The sequence below is a fragment of the Typopeltis vanoorti genome, chromosome 3 (assembly GCF_054136105.1).
Source record: "Typopeltis vanoorti isolate ZY-2024b chromosome 3, IOZ_Tvanoo_1.0, whole genome shotgun sequence".
NCBI lineage: Eukaryota > Metazoa > Arthropoda > Arachnida > Uropygi > Thelyphonidae > Typopeltis > Typopeltis vanoorti.
Window position 1 is genome coordinate 122,306,335 of NC_143551.1, and position 22,169 is coordinate 122,328,503.

Here is a 22,169-nt window from a genome sequence, read left to right on the forward strand (position 1 = left end):
ACAGAGGATTTGAAATTGGAAGTGATCACTATTTAGTCTTGAGCAGGATAAAATTGAATTTCATATTAAAAAGAATAACATGTAAGAAAGTTTTAAAGCGAATAAAAGTTGAGCAGCTCTCAGATATGAACTGTAGACTAAAATACACAAAGATTATTGAAGAAAAAATGAAAGAGTTTGAGAACAGGAATCAAACCTTGGGGATTCAGTGGCAAGCCTTGAAGAAAGCCCTGATTGATTCAGCTAGAGAGGCATGTGGTGAAGTTGTCTGCAAGGATAGAAAAATTAAAACTCCATGGTGGACACAGGAAGTTAAAGAGGCAGTGAAGGAAAAGAAGAAAGCATATCAAAAGTTCCTGTCAAATAAGTCAGATTGTGCTCTTAGAGAATATAGAGACAAATGCAAGAATGCTAAACACTGTGTAAAACTAGCTAAACAAAAGTCATGGGAGGACTTTGGCAAGAATATAGAAAATAAATATCAAGAAGGTGGCAAAATATTCTAAAATTTTGTTGAAGAAGCTTAGGAATGGAGGAAAGAGTGCTATAAAATGAGTTAGAGATGATAAAGGTGACATGAAAACAAACAGGAGAAAAAGATATCCTTGAAGTATGGAGTAATTACTTTGAAAAACTGCGTAATGAAACAAGCAGTGATGATAGCACAGTGGTAAAAAACACTGACCAGGTATGCAGTCAGGAATACATATCCATACTTGAAGTAGAAAAAGCCATCAAAGGCTTGAAATGTGGAAAGGCAGCAGGAGTAGAAGATATTCAACCAGAAATGCTGAAGTATGGTGGTATAAGAGTCTTACAGTGGCTGCACTGCATAGTTCAGAAAGCCTGGACAGAGGGATGAATTCCTGATGTTTGGAGTAGAGCTCTCGTGGTACCCATATATAAAAAGGGAAATAAAACTGAATGTGAGAATTACAGAGGTATTTCCCTACTGAGTGTTCCTGGCAAGATCTATGCAAGTATACTTGAGAAACGGTTGAGAAGAATTGTGGAAGAAAAGCTTGGTGAAGAACAAGCTGGATTCAGGCCAAATAGAGGTTGTCAGGATCAGATCTTCACTTTATGACAAATAGTTGAGAAAGCATGGGAATATAACAAAGATCTGTATTTAAGTTTTGTCAATTTGGAAAAGGCATATGACAAGGTGCCAAGAGAGAAGCTATTCAATACGCTACAGTTATATGGTGTCAATGGGGCATTATATCAAGCAATACTTAGTCTTTATTTGAGTTGTAAGTCAGCAGTTAGAATTGAAGGAAGACAGGAAGATGGTTTAATGTTAAATCTGGTGTGAGACAAGGATGTACATTATCCCCTCTGTTATTCGTTATCTATATGGATCACATTATGAAGGAAAGCGGTATTAAACATGATATCAAAATTGGAGATGTTAATGTCAGCTCTTTGCTTTATGCGGATGATGTTATACTTCTAAATAAATCTGCTACAAGTCTGCAAGATTCTCTGACTAAATCGAATAACTGTTGTAATAGATATGGTATGAAGGTCAGCATTAAAAAAGACAAAGACAATGAAAATAAGCAGAATCATTGAAAATGTCAACTGTTTTGTGAATGGAGAACCTGTGGAACAAGAAAAATATTTCAGCTACTTAGGCACGATTTTTATGAAGATGGTACCAAAATATGACATTAGTTCTTTTCCTTGTGTTTATTACTGTTTCCACCACTTAACTATTAATGCCTAAGAACTGTTACAAATTTTTTTTTGTGTGTGTGTTCTGCAGGTGCTGGTTTGAAATATTCAGCTAACTAACATCAGCTTAATATACATCTTATTTATTTAGTTTTTATGGTGCTGTGTTTAATACTACTATTCTTAAGATTCTGCTCAGGTTGTGTTCAGAATGGAAAGGGGCTTCTAAGTAGCAATGGTGATAATGAGAATTTTTTTTTTAAGGTTTGTTTTTGTTATTTTGAGTTTTCCTGGTGAGGGTAGGAAATGTAATTGCTATTAAAAAAAAAAAAATCAGCTAATGCCTTTTTTTCTTTATTTCAATATAGGGGGTAGGCATGGCCATTTTAGCCATATATAACTTTTGGAGACTGAGTGGGCAGTTCAATTCTCCATTGGTGGCCAATTAGAGATAGCTGGCTCAAGTCTATCACTAATTTAAGCAAACCAACAGCAGAGAGATGGCTCAACAAGTGCTGCCATCTTGTGGTCCCTATCCCTAACACATTTTTAATGTCTGAAATGGAGTTGGCCCTACGATCAATTTTCTCGAGTTTACGGGATGAAAAACCTGAGTTTCTGGGAGAAAAAACCTGCTCCTTCTTGCCTGTGTCAGAGATTGACTAACTCAGGAACCAGTCAAAAAAAGACTTAGAAAAAGTTCCCATAGTAGGCAACTAACCTTAAACTTAAGTCTATCTTCAGGCAGTTTAGCACTTTATTTATTTATTTCGTGAGCAAACTACAGAAAATGTAAAAGCATACATATAAATGATTAAAGCATACATGTAAAGAAATAGCCATTAAAAGAATAGGGATTAAAAGCATACATTAAAAGATAAAAATGCCACTTGCATAAAATATTAAGGAAAAACATAAAATGTCAAATTTCACTCATCCAGCGACTAATATATTTTAAAGCTGTTTCATTACACTGCATTAAATCTTCTCGGGTACATATGTTATGTACTGGAGAATGATTTAATGGTTTAGTGCTGAGGAGTGCAAACACCACTTCCACTGAGCTACACAGGCTCTTGTGTAATTACATAATTGCTACTGACTATCAAATTACTGCCATGTGGACAAGTAGAAGGATTGCATATATTTCAATTCAATATACTGGAAGGCTTGTCATGTAGCACTTGGTATGATTGAAGCATGAGTCAAATACAAGTTCTGTATTTTGTTTGCTGTTTTCTAAAAACTGATAAATCGCCTAGTAACAGCATGCCTAAAATGTCATGTCCATAAATGATGAAACAATTATAATAATTATTTATTCATTCATTTTTAATCCCAAAGCAAAAGCAACTGTTACTGTACGAGTATTTTCTCAAATAATATCCAAAGAGACTAAAAAGTTTTACATACCACCGTTCTTGGTAAAATATCAGGGTCAGCTGGTATCCTGGCAATTATTTCACATAAAACAATACCATAAGAAAACACATCTGCCTAAAAAAAAAAAAATTATATATATATATATATCAACTAAGTAATTAGCAACATTTTCCTTTCCAGATTCATATTAAACTAACACCTGTTTCAAAAAATTTAATTCAATGTAAATTTTTTGTGATCTAGCATTTGTTATTTGGCAATAAACTTAGGGTTACCATCCAAGTTTCCAGAGGATGGGGTTAGTGTAAAAGATAACGAAAATTTTAAAAGTACAGGATGATTAAAGTTCACATTTCAAAAAGCTGTAATTAAGTAACTATTCAGTGGAATGATTTAATATTTAACATGATAATGTGTGTGTGCCAATGGAATTTTATTTTGTGCAAAAACCAACGATAGTTCTAAAAGTTGCCACTACAGCGATACATGTGGCTGCAATATCATAGCTGGCAATTCAAAACATCACAGAATGTAAGGCGATGTGTGGTTACACAACAACATGCTCGATATGCTGTCCTCTGCTGTTGGCAACATGCTGAAATCGCAAAATCGCATGTTCAGTTTCACTCAAAATGTTGTGGATATGGCAAGTAATGTTGGTTTTGAGGTCCACTAAATTGCCTATGTGTCCACTATACACAACATCTGAGATGTCCCCACAGCCAAGTCACACGGGTTCAGATCTGGTAAGTGCATTGGCCATGTTGTACAAAAATGGCAGCTGATGATTCTGTACTTGGTATGGTAAAATGTGTCTGAAGCAACAGCTTGACATGGGGTGGCGATGTGAGAAAGGGGCACCATCCAGCACAAAAACTGTTGAATCCAGGCGTGGATTCAAAATAAAGAAGTGTTAGAATCACCTGATTGGCTAAGAGAGGTGCATATTGCTGGATTAACAGTACAGGTAACGGGACCAACAAAACTGAGCTCCTTGAAAAAGAATGGTCTCATAACGAACTCTGCTGTAAAACCACACCAAATGGTGACCTTCGGGGGAATGAAGTGGAATTTGTAGCACAATGTGTGGATTTGCAGCTGCCCAAATTCTGCAGGTGTGTGTGTATTCACAGCACTATCCAGATGGAAATAAGCTTTGTCATTCCAGAAAATGTTCCATGGCCAGTTATTGTCCAGTTCATTCAGAGTAAGAAACTGCAAGACAAAATGTTTCTTGTGCACTCTGGTCAGGATTAAGCAACTGCTAAACATGGGGAATCTTATAAGGATAACACGGAATTTGCCTTACAACATTGTGAACCCATGATTATGGGTTTGTCTAAAGACTGTCAATATGCCATGCACTGCTGCTTCCTACATTTGCCATCCTTTCTTCCTCTAATACTGTGGCTACTTTCTCTACTGCCTGCCATTCGATGGGATTCCATCCTCTGCCAGATTTGACATCTAAGGAACCTGTCTAAAATGTGTAGAAAGGCTTGTGTTAGTCGTTCATGTTGTTTAATTTTGACAGTATATATCAGAACACAGAATTATAAGTAAACAATTATTTATTGACTTATTCCTGATATTTTGCTGGTGTTATAACCAGCATCTTCAGAGCACAAAAAAAATCTGTCACAGTACGCTAGACCTACAACAACATGATGTAACAAAGGGACTAGTTTAACAAAATTGTAGCAACAACACAAAGACTGTGTTTTTGTGCTCTGAAGATGCTGGTTATAACACCAGCGAAATATCAGCAATAAGTCAATAAATAATTATTTACTTATAATTCTGTGTTCCGATATATATACCGTCAAAATTAAACAACAAGGAACCAGTCTGTTCAAATTTCCAGATTATTCTGCATAAACCATTTCCAGTCATAAGACTTGTTTTAATTCCTTTAATGTTCTGAATCTTCGCTACTGTCAAGGCACAGCTGTTATTTTGATAAAATAACTTCATGAGAAGTGCACAATCCTTCAGCAATGATGACATTGTACTTTAACATGTTGTCTGCTCACAGGCAATGAACTGATGCATTCTGTAGCTACCTGCTTTTATAGAAACGTCTTTCAAAACATATTTCATTGGGAACATTTGCTATCTGCATAAATGGTATGGTCACAGCATTTCACTGCATACCAGGAGTATCATACATAATTTACATGTATTGCAGCGCCATGTATCACCCGAGTGGCAACTTTTAAAACTAATGGTTTTTTGTGCAAAATAAAATTCCATTGCCACACACATCATCATGTTAAATATTAAATTGTTCCACTGAGCAGTTATGAATTACTGCATTTTGAAATGTGAACTTTAATTATAATCACCCTGTAAAGTATGTTAGGTATTAGTCAAGCACAGCAATCTCACAATGTGGCTTATAACTTCACAGTGTTAGCAAAATATTAACACTAGTAAACAATACATTTCTTTAATGAAGAAAATTGGCAAGAACAGGCCACAATTATGTATTCTATGATGCTGAAAACTAAAATGGTCGTGAATTTTTTTTATTTATTTATATTTTTATTAGATTGTAGATCATTACCACAATATTTTACACCCACCATAGTAGACATTTTCAATTATTTCTATGTCATCGTACTGTATAAATCAATTAAGAAGTAATGTGCACCATTACCATCATCCTCAATTCTATCAAATTTAGAATAATAATCTTACTTTTATTTAATTAATGGCAATGCCAATTATTAGTGGCACTGTTATTTAACACAACAAAGACACACTACAGTAAATTTACTTTTGTTTAATGTAACAAGAGATAGTAAATAAGCAGAAGAAAACTACTGATGTGTAGTTTATGACTGATTAGTTTAAAATTAATACTGACATTGACTGAACTATATGAACTATGACCCCTCAATTAACCTATCCTTCAAAAGGTTAGCATGTCATCTAACTTCTGGACCAACACTATATAAATGTACAATTCAGTTAATCATGCCATTTGTTAACCAACCAATGAATTGATTTCTCAGTGCAATTATATAATTGAGAGAACTGCATCTCCAACTGATTCTCATGAGTCTATCCAGTGGAATATAACAATACAGGCACTCAACAGTCAAGTTCATAAGTGATATCCAAGGAAAGCCACCACACAGCTGATAGTGGTGGCCAGTCAGTCACTCACTCACTGTTCATAGTTTTTTCACAGAAAAATATTCTCTGTGGATATTTATTTCATTGTTTGCACTGATTTTAAATGTTGCTTATAAATTATCTATTCAACAACTTTATAAACCATGTATTTGGACAACAATAATGGGCAACAGCTCAAAAACCAAAGTAGTGAAACAAAATGACAGAGTATAATCATGCCAAGTTTGTTTAAAGCAATCTTATATTACCACCAATCACCAAACACCAGCAGAAATTCTGCATTTCCCAGCTAGTCACACTGATTCTTATTTTCTCTCCCACTAATGTAGAAGAGGAATATAACATCCCTGCTTAAAACAAACATAGACATCTTATTATTATTAAAAATAACAATCTTATAAACATGGATCACTAGATAATTAATAAACTAATTCAACTGAATTTAATTGACAGTATCTTCAATCAACAGTGGACAACCAGCATCAAAAAGTCTTCCCCCAAATTATTCATCATGTTTAGCTCTAATTAGGAGATACATAGGCAATTAAACTAAAAGTCTCAACTCAGTCTTAAAATTCCTTAATCACTTTCGTAAATTTATTAATTAAAAGATGACTCAGTTTTATGAAATGGGAAAATATTCGTATCAAGAGAAGATTACGCATATTACAGAGCACTTTTTACATGAAGCAAATAAAATTAAACTCTCTCTCTCACACACACACACTAAATGGATCAAACGTTTAAGAAGAGCCACTATTATCAATAATAGCAGGATCTGTTTACCTAGTCACAAGAGAGCAACCAATCATCATTTGTCTTCTGATCAACTTTGATTCATTGTAAAACTTTCTTATACACTTCTTTTAAATATGATGTCAGTTTTATCTTGCTCAAATCTAAATGGTGATCACTTCCAATTTCAAATATACTCTTGCATCCTGAACAAGCATGAAGATATCACTATCAACAATAACATAGTCAATGAGTCTTATTCTTTCTCGCATCTTCTCTCCATGCGAATTTGGGCAGATCTTTACACTGAAACATGGTGTTAATAATAACTAGTCCATGTCCTGAACAGAAATCTAGCAAGCATTTGCTATTACTATTAGCTTCTCTCTTTTCTCCAAATTTTCCCAAAACATTCTTATATGTCTGATAATCATTTCTACTCTGCTGTTTAGATCTCCAACAAGGAGCAACCTTTTCTTTAAAAAAAGAGGAAACTATGAAAAATTCCTCAGCTTCGTCATTAGCAGAATCTTCTACGGGACCATATGCACAAATAAGTCATTGTCCAGTTTCCCATTTTCATATTTGTCCATATCACTACTTAATACTGCCTGCCATTCAAAGAGATTATTCTCATAATTAGTGTTGAATACTATAGTTGCTTCTTCATTTCCCTTATCACTGCCTGAATATATAATCTTTTATTTCTTGCACAGAAAATCTCATTCGTTTTTATGTTCATTTCAGTAATTCCTCATGTTAATTTGGTACTTACCCAATTCTTCTTCATGAAAGAAATGCTAATTCCATTTCTTTTCCAATGCTTCTTATGTTGATGGTGCTAATCTTGAACTCTGCTGATGGAGAACTGGGATTAAATTCCATCCAGATAGAGCAGTTATTGCAATATATAATCCAAACAATTTTTTTTCTTTTAACTCTTGTGTCCCTGTAAATAGTCCGATTGAAATAAAAAATGGAATCCCATCATTTAACTGTAGTAAAGACACAAAGTAAAAAATTTCAATGAAATCTGTACAGTGAAAGAGTCCCTGGGATAACTTACATATAGAAACAAAAATCAATCAATCAGCTATTTATGCATTTTGCAAAACACACCTAAAGGCCATATTTCGGTGATTATACTGCATTTTTTATTATTCAGTTATACAATATACTGAAATAATAGTTCCTGACAAGTTTCTTCAGGGGTAAATAGTATAACTTAAAGTTTAAACAAGAGAAATTAATAAATACAAATCATAACCATCTGGTTATTCATAAACTCAAATAACAGAATGCAGATATAAAATGTTATTGACGTCGAACAATACTGGACGATGTCACGCGTTCTTGTTCTCGTTCATACAGTCCAAGCTCAGATTGAGCTAGATTTTTTATTAGAGCTGACCACACTTGATGGAGAATTAAACCTTGATTTTTATTGCATTGGGTTGGGTTTTTTCAGCATATTAGCAGCTTCTTTAAATTTTCTTATGTAGCAGTTGTTTTCTATGTATGACATTGTCGTTTTTTTGCCAGAGTACATCGTGTCCAGTAGAAGTGGTATGGAAAGCAAGACCCGTTTTTTTGTTCTCTTTTGTATTGTACGTCTTTTTGGTGTTCAGTCATGCGCATTTCTCCAGATCTTCCTGTCTGTCCTACATAGCAAATCCCGCAAGAGCAATGGATTTTGTAGACTCCTGGTGTTTTAAGAGGATGATGAGGTGGTTTTGGTGGATGTAGGAATCTTGAGATTTTTTCCATAGGAAGGAAGGCTACTTTTACGTTGTGTTTGTTCATTAATTTGGCTAGCTTATCTGTAACATTTTTGATATAAGGAAGCGAGATTGCGTTTTTGTAATCCTGTTTTATTGTGTTGTTAGTTGGAGGCATTTTAAGGATCCTCTTGATGCTTTTTTTTCATATCCATTCTGTTGGAGGGTTTGTGTTAAGTATTTTAGTTCTTCATTACATTTTTCTTGTGTGCTGGAGATATTGTATGCTCTGTCTCGAAGAGTTTTAATTAAGCTTATTTTTTGTGAAGGATGGTGGTGTGAGGCTGCATTTAGAAATCTTCCCGTGTTGGTCGGCTACCTATATAGAAGGAGAGTCCATTTTCTTCATTAACTTCTAATGGAATATCTAGAGAAGGAAGTTTTTTTATTTTCTTCTTGTTCTAAAGTGAATTTTATGGTGTTGTGCAAATTGTTGAGATAATCTTTAAAACTGATATGTTCATCTATTGTTCCATTCCATATGATGAAAATATCATCTACATAGCATAACCATATTTTTGGTTTTTTATTGTAATTCTTTAGAGCATTGTTTTCAAATATTTCCATAAATAGGTTTGCTAATACCGGTGATAATGATGAACCCATGGCCAGTCCTTCTTTTTGCTCCCAGATTCTGTCTTGATAGGTGAAAAAAGTATTGTTTATACAATGTTTAAAAAGATCTAAGATGTCCGGGGGGGGAGAGGTCGTCTAGGAGATTTAAAATTTCTTGTCTCGGGATGTTTGTAAACAAGCTGATAATGTCTAGGCTTGCTAAGATGTCTGATGGACCAATATGTATATCTTTCACTTTTTCTATGAAATGTGTACTATTTTTTATGAAGAAAGATGTTTTTCCTATATGATGTGAGATCATGTTGGTGAGGTAGTTTGCCAAGTTGGAAGTCGGTGAATCTCTTCCATCTACTATTGGTCTTAAAGGTATATCTGTCTCTTGTAGATCTTTGGAACACCATAGATTCTTGGTATCAAAGGATGTTTTGATTGTAAATATTTTTTAAGTTCTTCCGTCTAGAGAGGCACTTTTTTTTATGAGATCATTTGTTTTTTTGTGTGTATGCCAAGTCGGGTCTCTGTCTAAGGGATTTGCTATGTAGGACAAACAGAAAGATCTGGAGATATATGCATGACTGAACACCAAAAAGACGTACAATACAAAAGAGAACAAAAAAACAGGTCTTGCTTTCCATACCACTTCCATTGGACATGATGTACTCTGGCAAAAAACGATGATGTCATACATAGAAAACAACTGCTACATAAGAAAATTTAAAGAAGCTGCTAATATGCTGAAAAACCCAACCCAACCCAATAAAAAATCAAGGTTTAATTCTCTATCAAGTGTGGTCAAACCTCTAATAAAAAATCTACCTCAATCTGAGGTAGTTTTTTATTACAAGAACACATGACATCATCCAGTACTGTTCAACGTCAATAACGTTTTATATCTGCATTCTGTTATTTGAGTTTATGAATAACCAGACAGTTATGATTTGTATTTATTAATTTCTGTTGTTTAAACTTTAATTTATATTATTTACTCCTGAAGATGTAAATCCTACGATTTACGAAACTTATCGGGAACTATTATTTCAGTATATTCAGTATAACTGAATAATAAAAAATGTGGTGTAATCACCAAAATATGTCTTTTGAACCAATTAGCCACAGAAGTCTATGCCTGCAACACCTAAAAGGTAGCATGTGCCAAGACTTATAAGCATCTAAATGCTGTTGATTTTGGTATCAGTTTCTACAGAATAACAGCATGGTACTCTATGATACTAGAGCTTTCACTTTAGTAGTAATAATGGCTTTCTTTCCTGTCCTAAAATACATCCTAGATAATAATATAAAATACCCACAGACACACAACTGGAGGATATTTGTAGTCAAGAGCTGTTAGTATTCAAAGCATATTAGTAAAATTAATTTTCCTGATTTTTATACCAATTTTTAACATGAATTCTTGATTTCAGAAAATTAGTATAAGAAATTTCCACTAATTCTGTGATTCTTGGGGAGTAATTTTTCTTATTCTAATGATACTAGAACAGATTTTGATAGAAGAGAATGGCAATGAGTTTGCAAATTCAAAATCCTATTCCTTTTTTTTTTTCCATCAGTATAGTAGAGTCTGAAATTTATTTATTGGAGCTAATTTCTGATAACACCACTTCTTTCTTGCCAAGATTTTTTTTCTTTTTTGATGAAGATAGTGAATAATTTCTAATTATGTTCATTCCATTTTGCAGCCATTTTAGTTAATGCTGATAGTGGATAAGGATAAAGTGATTTTCATTAAGCAGTAATGGAACTGTATTAAAAGAAAATGATTTTTAATTTTTCAGAGAGTATTAGAGATAAAGTGAGAAGAAAAAATGAAGTGTGATGGAAAAGGGGAATGGATTTTCTGCATCACGAATGGAATACAAGAATGAATGAATTTAATACAAAACATGGCAGAAATGGTGGAACAGGCAACCTACTTGAGTTTTCTGATTATGTGAAGATATTAAGATGATGATACTAAGAATCGATCAGCTTGCATCTACTTCTACATGGCATTTTCTTATGCTTACCTTTTCATTGTACCATTCACCTCTTAGACATTCTGGAGCCATCCAGTAAGGAGAACCAACAATATTTAGTTTTTGGCTTTTATCTCTGGAAAAAAAGTTTATACTAGGGTTATCAGATCTTGTAAAAATGCAACGATCATTAGAACAATAACAAAAATATATTTCAATTTTTTTTAACATTCAATGAAATTAAGCATTGATTAAAGGAATCTATTTATAAAGACAAGAACAAAGTATACACAGAGGTACAATAATATTGTGTGCTGCTAAATATTAATAATAATAACAACAAAAATAACAAAATTATTGTCCAGATATATTCCATGAAAGTCTAAAATTAACAGTGCTGGGGTAGTACAAGTACATTCTAAGCACCTAATGCCATACTACTACTTCAACTCATTCAACGATCATAAACTCACCAACTTCCTCTGTAAACCATTCTCTACTTATTTTGCCATGAGCAGAAAAGCACAGTCCTTCATATCTTGACAAACATCCTTATTCATCTTCCAGAAAAAGTGTCTTTTCAGTGTCTTATGATAAGTAGCAATATATCTCCCATGTCTCTCCTATAAAATTCCTTTACTAACTTGATTGTTTTGCTTTCATCACCCTCTTTTCTACCTATTTACTAGCTTTTTAGCCTAGATTCTTTTAATTCATTCTCACAGTCAACATTTCATAGCCATGACTTTACCTAGATAGGCATTTCTTAAATTTCTTACATTTTGAGGGACACTGTAAAATCTTGTATAGAAGGAATTTTGTACAAAATCCTTATATACAGATTTTATTTGAGAAAGAAAGTCGATACAAAATACTTGTAGTTTAATTAACAATTTTTTCATTAGTGTTTTATGTAATCTGGTAAAATATTAGAATGAACTGCTAAATGTTTGACCGCCAGAGATAGCCCAGACAGGATTAGAAATGTGGATCTGAGGCTATTGCCACGCACGAAGGTCAGCGAGTTATGGGGTTTTCTCACCATGACTCAGCAATTTCATGGGGGGGGGGGGATGCCTGGTAGAACATCTGGGCAACTCGATCTGAAGAAATCCTAAGGTTGTGAAGGTAGAATAAAAAGGTGCTCTGCTCTCAGGTTCTCTCTGTTCCCAACTTGTTCCAGTGTCGCTTCGAAGAGGTCCCTGTGTCCAGCTGTTCCAAGGATGGGGGAAGGATATCCCATTGGCAGTATTTTGACGATGACAGGAGATTTTTTTAACAGCAGTGTCGGCCTATTCGAGAAGTCCAATCGCGAAGTCCCCTAAGTGATCTCCGAGAATGCTATATCGTTATTGCCGTGGAGTAGTGTCTGTGTTTGCAGTTCCAACGGGAAAGAAGAAAATTATGTTCGTGATCTCTAGGATCTTGAATGCTGAACTGGCTGAGAAAAGTTTCAATTAAGATTAATGTAGAACTGTTATGGAATGTGAACCGTAGAGTAGGGATTGCTGATTATATAATTGCTAGCATAACATAAAGTTGTGAAATTGGAAAACTGCACTTCTATATTATTGTGAAATAGTTATCTAAAGAATTATGAGCATTTGTCAATGTTAAGAGTTAAGAATTAATGTTGAGAGGAGAGATTGAATGTGAAGCTTAGTTAAGCATTATCCTGTTAATGATCCGAGTTAAATTGTTTTAGAGTGTGTGTGAAACTAATCACGTATTGTGAACGTATATGTTTTGTCTTTATCTTTAAGCTGAAGGCTAGAAAAGCTGTTTTAATTAATTTAAGAACCATGCAGTGCATTGTTATTTAGCTGAATGAAAGGAACCAGATAAATTTGTTGTGTGGAATCCCATTTTTCTTATTTTGTAATTGCCATGTCTTAGTATGTTTGTTAATAACTTGCCTGATTTCAACTTATCAATGCAGTTCTCATAAAAATATAGAACCTGTGTGACCTTAAAGTTAACTACGACTGACTAATAGTAAGTTACTAACGTTGTTATCTTTAAAACTCTAGAACTGAGTTTTAGAGATAATTCTGTGTTCTGCTGAGCATTTCTCTTACATGTATAGGAAAATACAAACAATTCCTTTGTGCGATCTTTGATGGCACAGTCATTATACAAATAAATTTTTAAAGATAAGTGTAAGAGAAAGTCAGCTAGTTAGACAAAGGAATTGGTTCCCATAATTTAAAAAGGCAATGCAGTGCCGGACTGGGGCTTTTTCTCTCGTTTGTCGGATCCTCTGTCAGAGTCCTTTGCCGGTGAGTCGTCTGCTCTTGTGGGAGTCATACTCTCCATGCCCGATGTTCGTCCCGGTTTCTTGGGCGAAGTGTCGAGCCACAAGTGAAGAAAGAATGCTGAGCAGTCCTTGAGAATCTGCCGATATAAAGTTCGTCCAGCGGAGCTGAGGTCTGGTATGCAGTATAGACAGCCGAGCTTTGCTTAAACCTGGCAACCAGTGAATGATAAGCACGTGTCTTCAGTGTCCGAGATTCATCTAGCCCGAAGCTGAAGAGAAAGAAACAGCAGGTCGAACAGAATCAGGAACAAATCTGAAGGTGAAGCTGTATCGAGATGCGTATGATTTTCCAGTAGTTCTCAACTGGGTGGTAACGTAGAAACCTTTTCTTTGTTCAATGAAAGTGTGCAAAAGAATGATTATAACTTTTAATGGAACGTTTAAGTCTAGAATATTGTGATTTCACGTAAGGACTCTAGAAACCTAGTTTAGAAAGACAGACTAAATCCCAAGATATGAACGTAGAAATTAGTGCATGACCTGAACGTCTGTGAAGTGCATAACCTTAGTAGAATTGTGTCATTAATCTTAGTATCTTTTGTTTGAGTGTTATGTGGATTTGATACCTATGCTTGTTAAGATAGAATTAGAGAAATTAAGTGCCATATATTTTATCTGAAATTGACATTGAAATTAGTGCATGACAGAGTTAACCTTAATAGTGTTGAGTCATTAGCCTTTGTTTCACCTTTGTTCAAGTGCCATGTGGGAGGCATTGAGAGAGAGAGATTGAGTGGCTTATGATTTATCTGAAATGGATATTGAAGTAAATGTATGTCTGAGTTATCCATGACGTGTAATTTATTTAGTGCATAATTAAATGTTTTTTTTTTGATTTAAAAAATTGCCTTGCCTGAGATCATTTTCTATTGCACCCCCCATAGAAATCGAACCACAGTGGGAGGCATTTTGGAAGGGAGGTCACGACTGTAGACTGAGATAGGGATAAATTTGAGACTTGAGTTATTTTATATAAGATTCAGAAATTAAGGATACAGTTCAGAGCTCGGTACTGGTTCTTTGATTCTTCACTGTTTGAAAATCTAGAACTTAGAGTGGTGCAGCAAAAATAGAAATTTTCCCTGAGTCAGAAGAAAAACCAGCAATTAGCTCCAAAACAAAGGAATTGCCATAGAGTGGGAATCTCTTTGCTTTCAACCCACGAACCATATCCTTATAGTAAAATACGGCCCCAAGTTAAGAGTAAAAGATTAGAGCACATAAAAGAAGTGAGATAAGGGAAGGAAGAGACATAATTTGACCATAAAATAGCCATAACAATAGAAAGGGGGGACGTAACACCTGTTCACTGGATTGTAATTCCGATCGAACATGCCTGGGATGCTTTAGGTAGGCACGCTTCTGCTCGACTGGTGCCACCACGATCGCTTCAAGAGCTCGAAATAGTTTCACAGAAGATTGGAGAAACATCCCACAAGAACTGTTTGATCATCTTATCCAGTCCGTGTAATCAAGATGTACCACTGTTTTGGCTATTAATGGAGACCATATGCCCTATTGAAAATTAACAAAAGCGTTTTTGGCTATTCTTGTTAAATTTATTTCAAGCTAAAATATATAATTTGTTAAATTTGTAATATCGATTATTCAAACAATATCTCATCAATTACATCCAATCTATAAGTAAGAAATATTTATTCATGTATACCCAATAGTTATTATTTGCAGAAATTTATAATTATCTGACAGAAACTAAAATATCCTCTAATTGTTTTGAGCAGTATATTTTGGACAGAAATTAATGGACAACCATCAATGCATCAGCATAATCACAAGGTGAAGCAAGAACAAAGAATGTTTTCATATTCCACTCATAATTTGTATACAAAATTATGAGTGGAAGCACTCATAGTGAACCTGGCAAACATCGGGAGAAAAGAAAGAAAGAAAGAGAGAGAGATATGTTTATCTTTCATGGATGATAAATAGGAGATTTTGTAGATAAGGAAGATTGAAGGTTCATCTCATAATGCATAGCATTAAAAAAACCCTAGCCTATAGACATCCAATTCTTACCAGTGTACTTCTGACTGACACTCTCCAACTGTCATCAGAGGAGCTCCATCCAGACATAGTCGAAATAGCTTCAGTGTTTCTGCTAATGAAATAACCCGAGTTATTTCGTTAGCAGAAACCAATTCTACAAACAGATTGAAAGACCTGCTATGAAAAGTCCATTATCATCAGCACTTGTCAATTTCTACTTAGAGAATCTTGAAGACTCCCCCCCCCCCACTCTTCATGTGTAATCTTGGTACCTGAAAACTAGTGTCATTTCCGATTATCTTTTTTAATTAATATTTCCAAAATACCAGAAATATTAATTAAAGTTATGGTAATTAATATTCTATATACATCACTATTTCCTTAAAAAGCACAGTTATAAATATAGCACTATAACATCTGATGGGTTCTGACAGAAGACAAAATTGCTACTTACCATTGTGCTACTTTACTGAATATTTTTAAATGTCTTAATACAGCAAATCCTTAGTGCTCACTTAAAATAAAAGATATTAAAGATACCAAGAAATTATATACTTGGTTTAATCCTGTATCCAAGTGTAAGCAAACAAGTTGCGCCTAAACTATTTTCAGGACTGGGGCAACTTGTATAAAGAAGCTCATGACTTCACATTACTTGCCTTAGTATCCAATAATGCAAACCACATCTCCTTATGGACATGTATTATGCAATGGGCCATTACCCAGACTGGTTTTGACCTTTATTGAGGTCTCATGAGTGGTAGCCAGACCCAGAGGTGATACTAAAGTCGAAGTACTGCCAAAGTCATATTTTCACATACAAGTTGCCAAAAGGGTTGCCCGGTTCTGAAAATAGTTCAGGCACAAACTTGTTTGCTTACACTTGGATAAAGGATTGAACCAAGTATATAATTTCTTGGTATCTTTAATTTACAGTATAACCAAGTAGAAAAACTTCCAACAACTACTCACTTGCTTGAATGCCATAATTTTTGAAGAATCTAGTTTACTATCTCTAAGTCTAGAGAAATGAAAGTAACTTCTCTTTGTGATTTTCAGAATTTTCAGAATAAGTCAGTGTATCACTAATATCTTAGATGCTTTATTAAAAATAAAAACTAATGAAAGCAAAAAACATACTATCCTACTTGTTAAATCAACATTCTATCAAGTCCCAATATAATGTATATTAAATAACATGAAAGGGATAAATGAACAATGTTTTATTATAAGTGCAGCTTATTTAATAAAATAAAATAAGTATAGCCTATTTAATAAAACAAGCTGTACTTAAAAATGATCAAAAAGATAAAATGGCACAAAATGATCATTTTGTGCCATTTTATCTGAAAACTTTTTAAAGAAAGTTTTCAGATAAAAACTTTAAAAAGGCCTGAGGGAAGGTTGCTTACTTTGGATCAGGTATCTTCTCAGCCAATCCAAAGTCTCCTACAAAGGCTGTCATTTCAGATCCTTCATTTTTAATTAAAACATTCTGATAAAGAAATATGAAGCCAGTTATTAAAATCTTTGCATTTAAAATTATAATGAATGCTTATTACATGGAAAGAGATAAACAAATAGTTAATTTTTCTGAAACACTACTGGTTAAATTTTTATTCACTATCAATAGCCTTGAAATGCATATAACAAAACTGTTTTAAAAGAGATGGTTTCTAAACAATTAACAGAATATTATTCATTATTTAAAGTGCAATTATAACTGTACAAAAAATACAAAACAGCAAATATAGCAATTCAAATGATAACCTTGTTAACCACAATTACAATTCAATTACATAGATATTTTCTCCTGGGCTATGAAGGTACTTTAGAAATGTATGGTAGAATAAAGAGATACAGGAAAAGTTTGCTTAACGCAAATTTGATATGCACGATAATCAGTTAGCGAAATTGAGTTGATTGAGTGAAATGACACTATTTCCAGCTTTACTCAAGTGATTAATCAGTTAACGCAATTTTTTTTACGATATGCAAAATTTTATGCCATGCAAAATTTTATGTCGCCAATCTGCAGCAAACGGAAAAGCTGGAAGTAATTAAGAGACATGAAAGTGGTGCTAGTAATACGATTGTTCAAGACCTGGGATACAGCGAGCCTACAGTTTGGAATATATTAAATAAGAGCAAAGTATACAAAGAACAAGAAAAAGGTGCTACTGCTTCTTTAAGCATGCAGATTACTTGAAATAGAAGACATTTAATGATCGAGATGGAGCATCTTCTGTCACTCTGGATTGAGGTTTGTAATCAAAAAAGAATACCTCTTAGTACAACGAATATTCAAGCAAAAGCTCTCTATATTTTTACCTCACTGAAAGAGACCAAATTTCATGAGGAATGTGAATTTTGCTGATCAAGATCCTGCAGCAAAGTTTCCTGAAGAATTGCAAAGGATAATTCAGGAGGGTGATTATGACAATAGGCAAATATTCGTTGACGAAATTGATCTCTTTTGAAAGTGTATGCCAACAAAAACTCCTAGCTAAAACTGAAACATGTTGTTGTCTTGTCCTTTGAAGAGTCTTAGATGTTTCCATGTGCTAGTTGAACTGCTTTGGCTATGTCGATGATTTTGTTTGTACAGAGCTGTTGTTCAGGATTAGGATCTATTTCTTGCAAGGCTGATGTAATTGCTGGAAAGGTAAAGATGTGAGTGGATGTCAGGTCAGTATTGGGGCAGTTGTTGCAGTTTTTATATGTTCTCGTATCATCTGTATTGATCTTCATTTCTCTATAATGTCCTGTTTGTAGTCTTGCTATCATGGTGGAAGTCTTTCTGTCAGCATTGATTTCGGGAATTGGATGTTGTATCACTGATTTCAGTGGAATTAGTTTAGCTTTTGCTAGTGCATTAGCATCAGCAAGAGTTATCATGTTTATCATGCGAGTTTCTTGGTTGAGTTCTCTGGCCTCTTATGCTAATTTATCAGCTGCTTCATTTCAATGCCTACATCAGCAGGAATCCATTGTAAACTGCAACTTTTTCCTGAACACTTTAGTTGATTTAAGAGTTTATGGTTGTCTAGCTAGACCTAGAATATCAGAGTTTAAGTGAACAGAACTTACATACTTTTGCTATACGATTGCCAGAAAGGTATGTCACTATATTATATTATAACATATTATAACTAAGATGAAAAGCCAAATGGCTATTTTTTCTGGCGAGGTTGATAAGTTAAGGGGGATAAAAATCCCTTATTGTTTTTCAGCCAGTAAGCAAAACTAAGATCGAAAACTATGATCTGAACGTTTCATGCCGACGAATTGTCGGCGGATCCAAGCGTAAGTGACCACTTGGTAGTGCCACACCAAGGCAACTGGTTGCAAAGGAGGAGCAAGCTCCTTCACTGTTCTTGATATTTTCTCATAATGTAAAAACACACAGCTCCTAGGAGATGTAGTACTGTTTTACATTATGAGGAGAGGTCACTACCCAGACCGGTTTCAACCTCTTTTGAGGTCTCATCAGTGAGTAGTAGCTGGACCTAGAATATCAGAGTTTAAGTGAACAGAACTTACATACTTTTGCTATAGCAAAAGTATGTAAGTCTGGGTAGTGACCTCTCCTCATAATGTAAAACAGTACTACATCTCCTAGGAGCTGTGTGTTTTTACATTATGAGAAAATATCAAGAACAGTGAGGGAGCTTGCTCCTCCTTTGCAACCAGTTGCCTTGGTGTGGCACTACCAAGTGGTCACTTACGCTTGGATCCGCCGACAATTCGTCGGCATGAAACGTTCAGATCGTAGTTTTCGATCTTAGTTTTGCTTACTGGCTGAAAAACAATAAGGGATTTTTATCCCCCTTAACTTAGTTTATGGGTGTCTTGCGTGAGCTTGGTATTGCCATTTTTGATTGCCTCCATAGCTGATCTTGAGTCACTGTAAATTATAATTCCCTCAGATTGTTGAGATAATGATAATTTTAAGTAGTCTTCAGGTGCTTTATTTATTGCGTAAAGTTCACTGGTAAAATTGGAAGCAATTCTCTGAGATCCAACTTTTATTGAAAGTTTTTCACCTTTCGGGAGTAGAAGGAGAACACCAGTGCCTCAATTAATCATATTGGTATAACAAATAACCTGTTTGGAGGATGAAAGAAGGTTGATAGTAGTTAGGCCTTTTTCTTTGAGCATTTCTTTTGGTTCTTTTTTTGTACAGAGTTTGGTAAGGTTAAGATTTATGGAGGTATTTGAAGGTAAAGGACTGGAAAATAGAGGTTCTTTGTTTATGTGGGCATTTAGCTGATCAAGACCTATTTCCTTCCTGATAGTGTCATCATATTGTAAAGTTGATGATCTTTGAAGTCTGCAATTTTTGATTTCAATGTTCATAAGTTTTTAGGGAGATATGCTCGCTTTGGTAGCTTCTGATATTATTTATGAATTTTATGGTGGCAAATTTTCGTCTGTCCTCCAGCAGGTCAAGCCCACAATCCTGTTGGGCTTGTATGTTGTTAGTGGATGAGACTGCACCAATGATAATCTTGGATGCTTTTCCTTGTATTTTGTCTAATTTTTCCTTTACTGATGAGGCCGAAGGTGACCAGATAGATGCTGCATATTCCATTATTGGTCTTATTAGTGTAGTGTAAGTGGTTTTGAAGATTTTTGGCTTTGTGCCCCAATTTGTTCCACAAAGCCTTTTCAGTATATTTAATTTTTTTAGAACTCTGATGGAAGTGTTAGAGATGTGTTGTGCAAAACGTAATTCCTGATGAAGCGTAATACAAAGGTATTTTGGATTTGCGACTTTTTCAATTAGCTTGTTGTTGATCATGATTTTGGGATTGTAGGAATGTCTATTTTTCCTGTCTGTACTAAAGGTGCTTAGTTTTGTTTTGTCTGGGTTGATTGAGTTTAAGTTCATCTGACCATTTTTCTAATCCTCTCATGGATTTGTTTAGAATCTCCTCTGATTCTTTGATTTTAGCACTAGTGTGCCAGATGGCTATATTATCTGCATAGCAAGCTACTTTTGTGTCTTCTGTAAAGTAGGGATGAATGTTATTGACATATAAAAGGAATAGTAAGGGAATGAGTACTGAGCCCTGGGGAACACCAGCCCAGGTTCTCCACTCCCTTGATATTGCTGCATTGATTCTGACTTTGATCTTTCTTCCTCTAAGGAAATCAGCAATCCAGATTAAAGTGTTCCTCTAATTCCAATACATGTACTGTTTGTATTAATTTTTTGATCCAAACACGATCGAAAGCAGAGGTCATATCAAGGAATATCGCAGTTGTCTTTTTTGTTGGTTTTTACTGAAATGAATCTATTATTGTTTGGCAGAAGTAGAATAATTGATCTGTTGTTGAATGACGGGCTCTATAGGCAGTTTGGTAGTAGTTGATTTTCTTATTTTTTGTCAGCCAGTGCATAAGCCTGGAGTGTATGATTCTTTCAGTAATTTTACAGAGTATGCTAGTTAATGCGATAGGTCTATTCATCAGTTTTATTAATTCTGAATTGTTCGTTGATATCGTCTCTTTCAGGATGGGTACAATAATTGATTTTTTCCATTCTTTTGGAAGTTTGCCTGTTCGCCAGAAGGTATTGAGAATGTCCAGAAGTTGTTCTTTGGTGTTTTTTCCAAGGTGTTGACCATATGACCAAAGATAAGATCATTACCAGGAGATTTATTAGGTGCAGTTTTCTCAGTTGATGAATTTAGTTCACTTAGTGTAAATTCTTGGGAGAAGATGTCATTAGTTTGGTATGTTCTTGCTTGTTTTAGTATTTTACTTACGAGTTTATTGAGGGTCTTGTCCTCTGTTATACTGAAGTTTGGCATTGTTTGAATAGGTTTTTGCCAGTGTGTTTGCAATTTCTTGATCTGTAATAGCTTGTTTCCCAGCATTTATGATTAAGTTTGTTTTTGTTGGTTCTCTTTTTTGATATTGTTGTCTAGGATTCTAATAATGTTCAAGTGTTGGCTGTATTTTCTTGGATCCAGGTTACTGCAAAACTCTGCCCATTTCTCTTGTTTGCACTTCCAAATTTCCTGCTCTACTTTGTGTGTTATGTCCATTAATTTCTTTCTGTATTCATCAGTTTTATTAATTCTGAATTGTTCGTTGATATTGTCTCTTTCTGTAATCATTGAATCAATATTGTGATCTTTCCAGTATGGTATCCAGGTATTTTTCCATTTGCCTCTTGGTATTGTTGCTTTGGCAGTTTTACTGATGTGTGAAGTAAGGATTTGTAATTTTCTGTCAAGGTTTCCAGAGACGGGTTCATCTTGACAGAGTCTTTCCAAGATTTCAGTAAACCTTGTCTAGTCAAGTTCCATGTCCTTTTGATTTGCTGTTCTTGATCAATCTTGAAGTTTAGTGTTGTTATTATGGGTCTGTGGTCACTGATGGCATTTCCCAAAATTTTCCATTGTGCATTTGATGCAATGCTATAATTAATAGCTGTGATGTCAATAGCAGATTCAGTTCCCATAGTTTTAGAGAGAGATAGGTGCTCTGTTCATTGTTAATTGTTGCAAGTTCCAAATCTGTAAAGAGGTCTTCCAATTGTTGACCTTTATGGTCTAAATTGGGGGA

General features: G+C 34.6%; 1 protein-coding gene across 4 annotated transcripts in view; it reads right to left on the reverse strand.

Annotated features, from left to right (window-relative positions):
• Window positions 1-22,169, reverse strand: part of cdi (serine/threonine kinase) — a 276,437-nt gene that overhangs the window by 52,974 nt on the left and 201,294 nt on the right. For all 4 annotated transcript variants that reach the window (XM_090415955.1, XM_090415954.1, XM_090415953.1 and 1 more), the window contains 3 exons: window positions 17,003-17,085; window positions 11,318-11,402; window positions 3,091-3,174 (listed from right to left, as the gene is read on the reverse strand). In XM_090415955.1, the coding sequence (XP_090272081.1) occupies window positions 3,091-3,174; window positions 11,318-11,402; window positions 17,003-17,085 (252 nt within the window). The remainder of the gene's footprint in view (window positions 1-3,090; window positions 3,175-11,317; window positions 11,403-17,002; window positions 17,086-22,169) is intronic.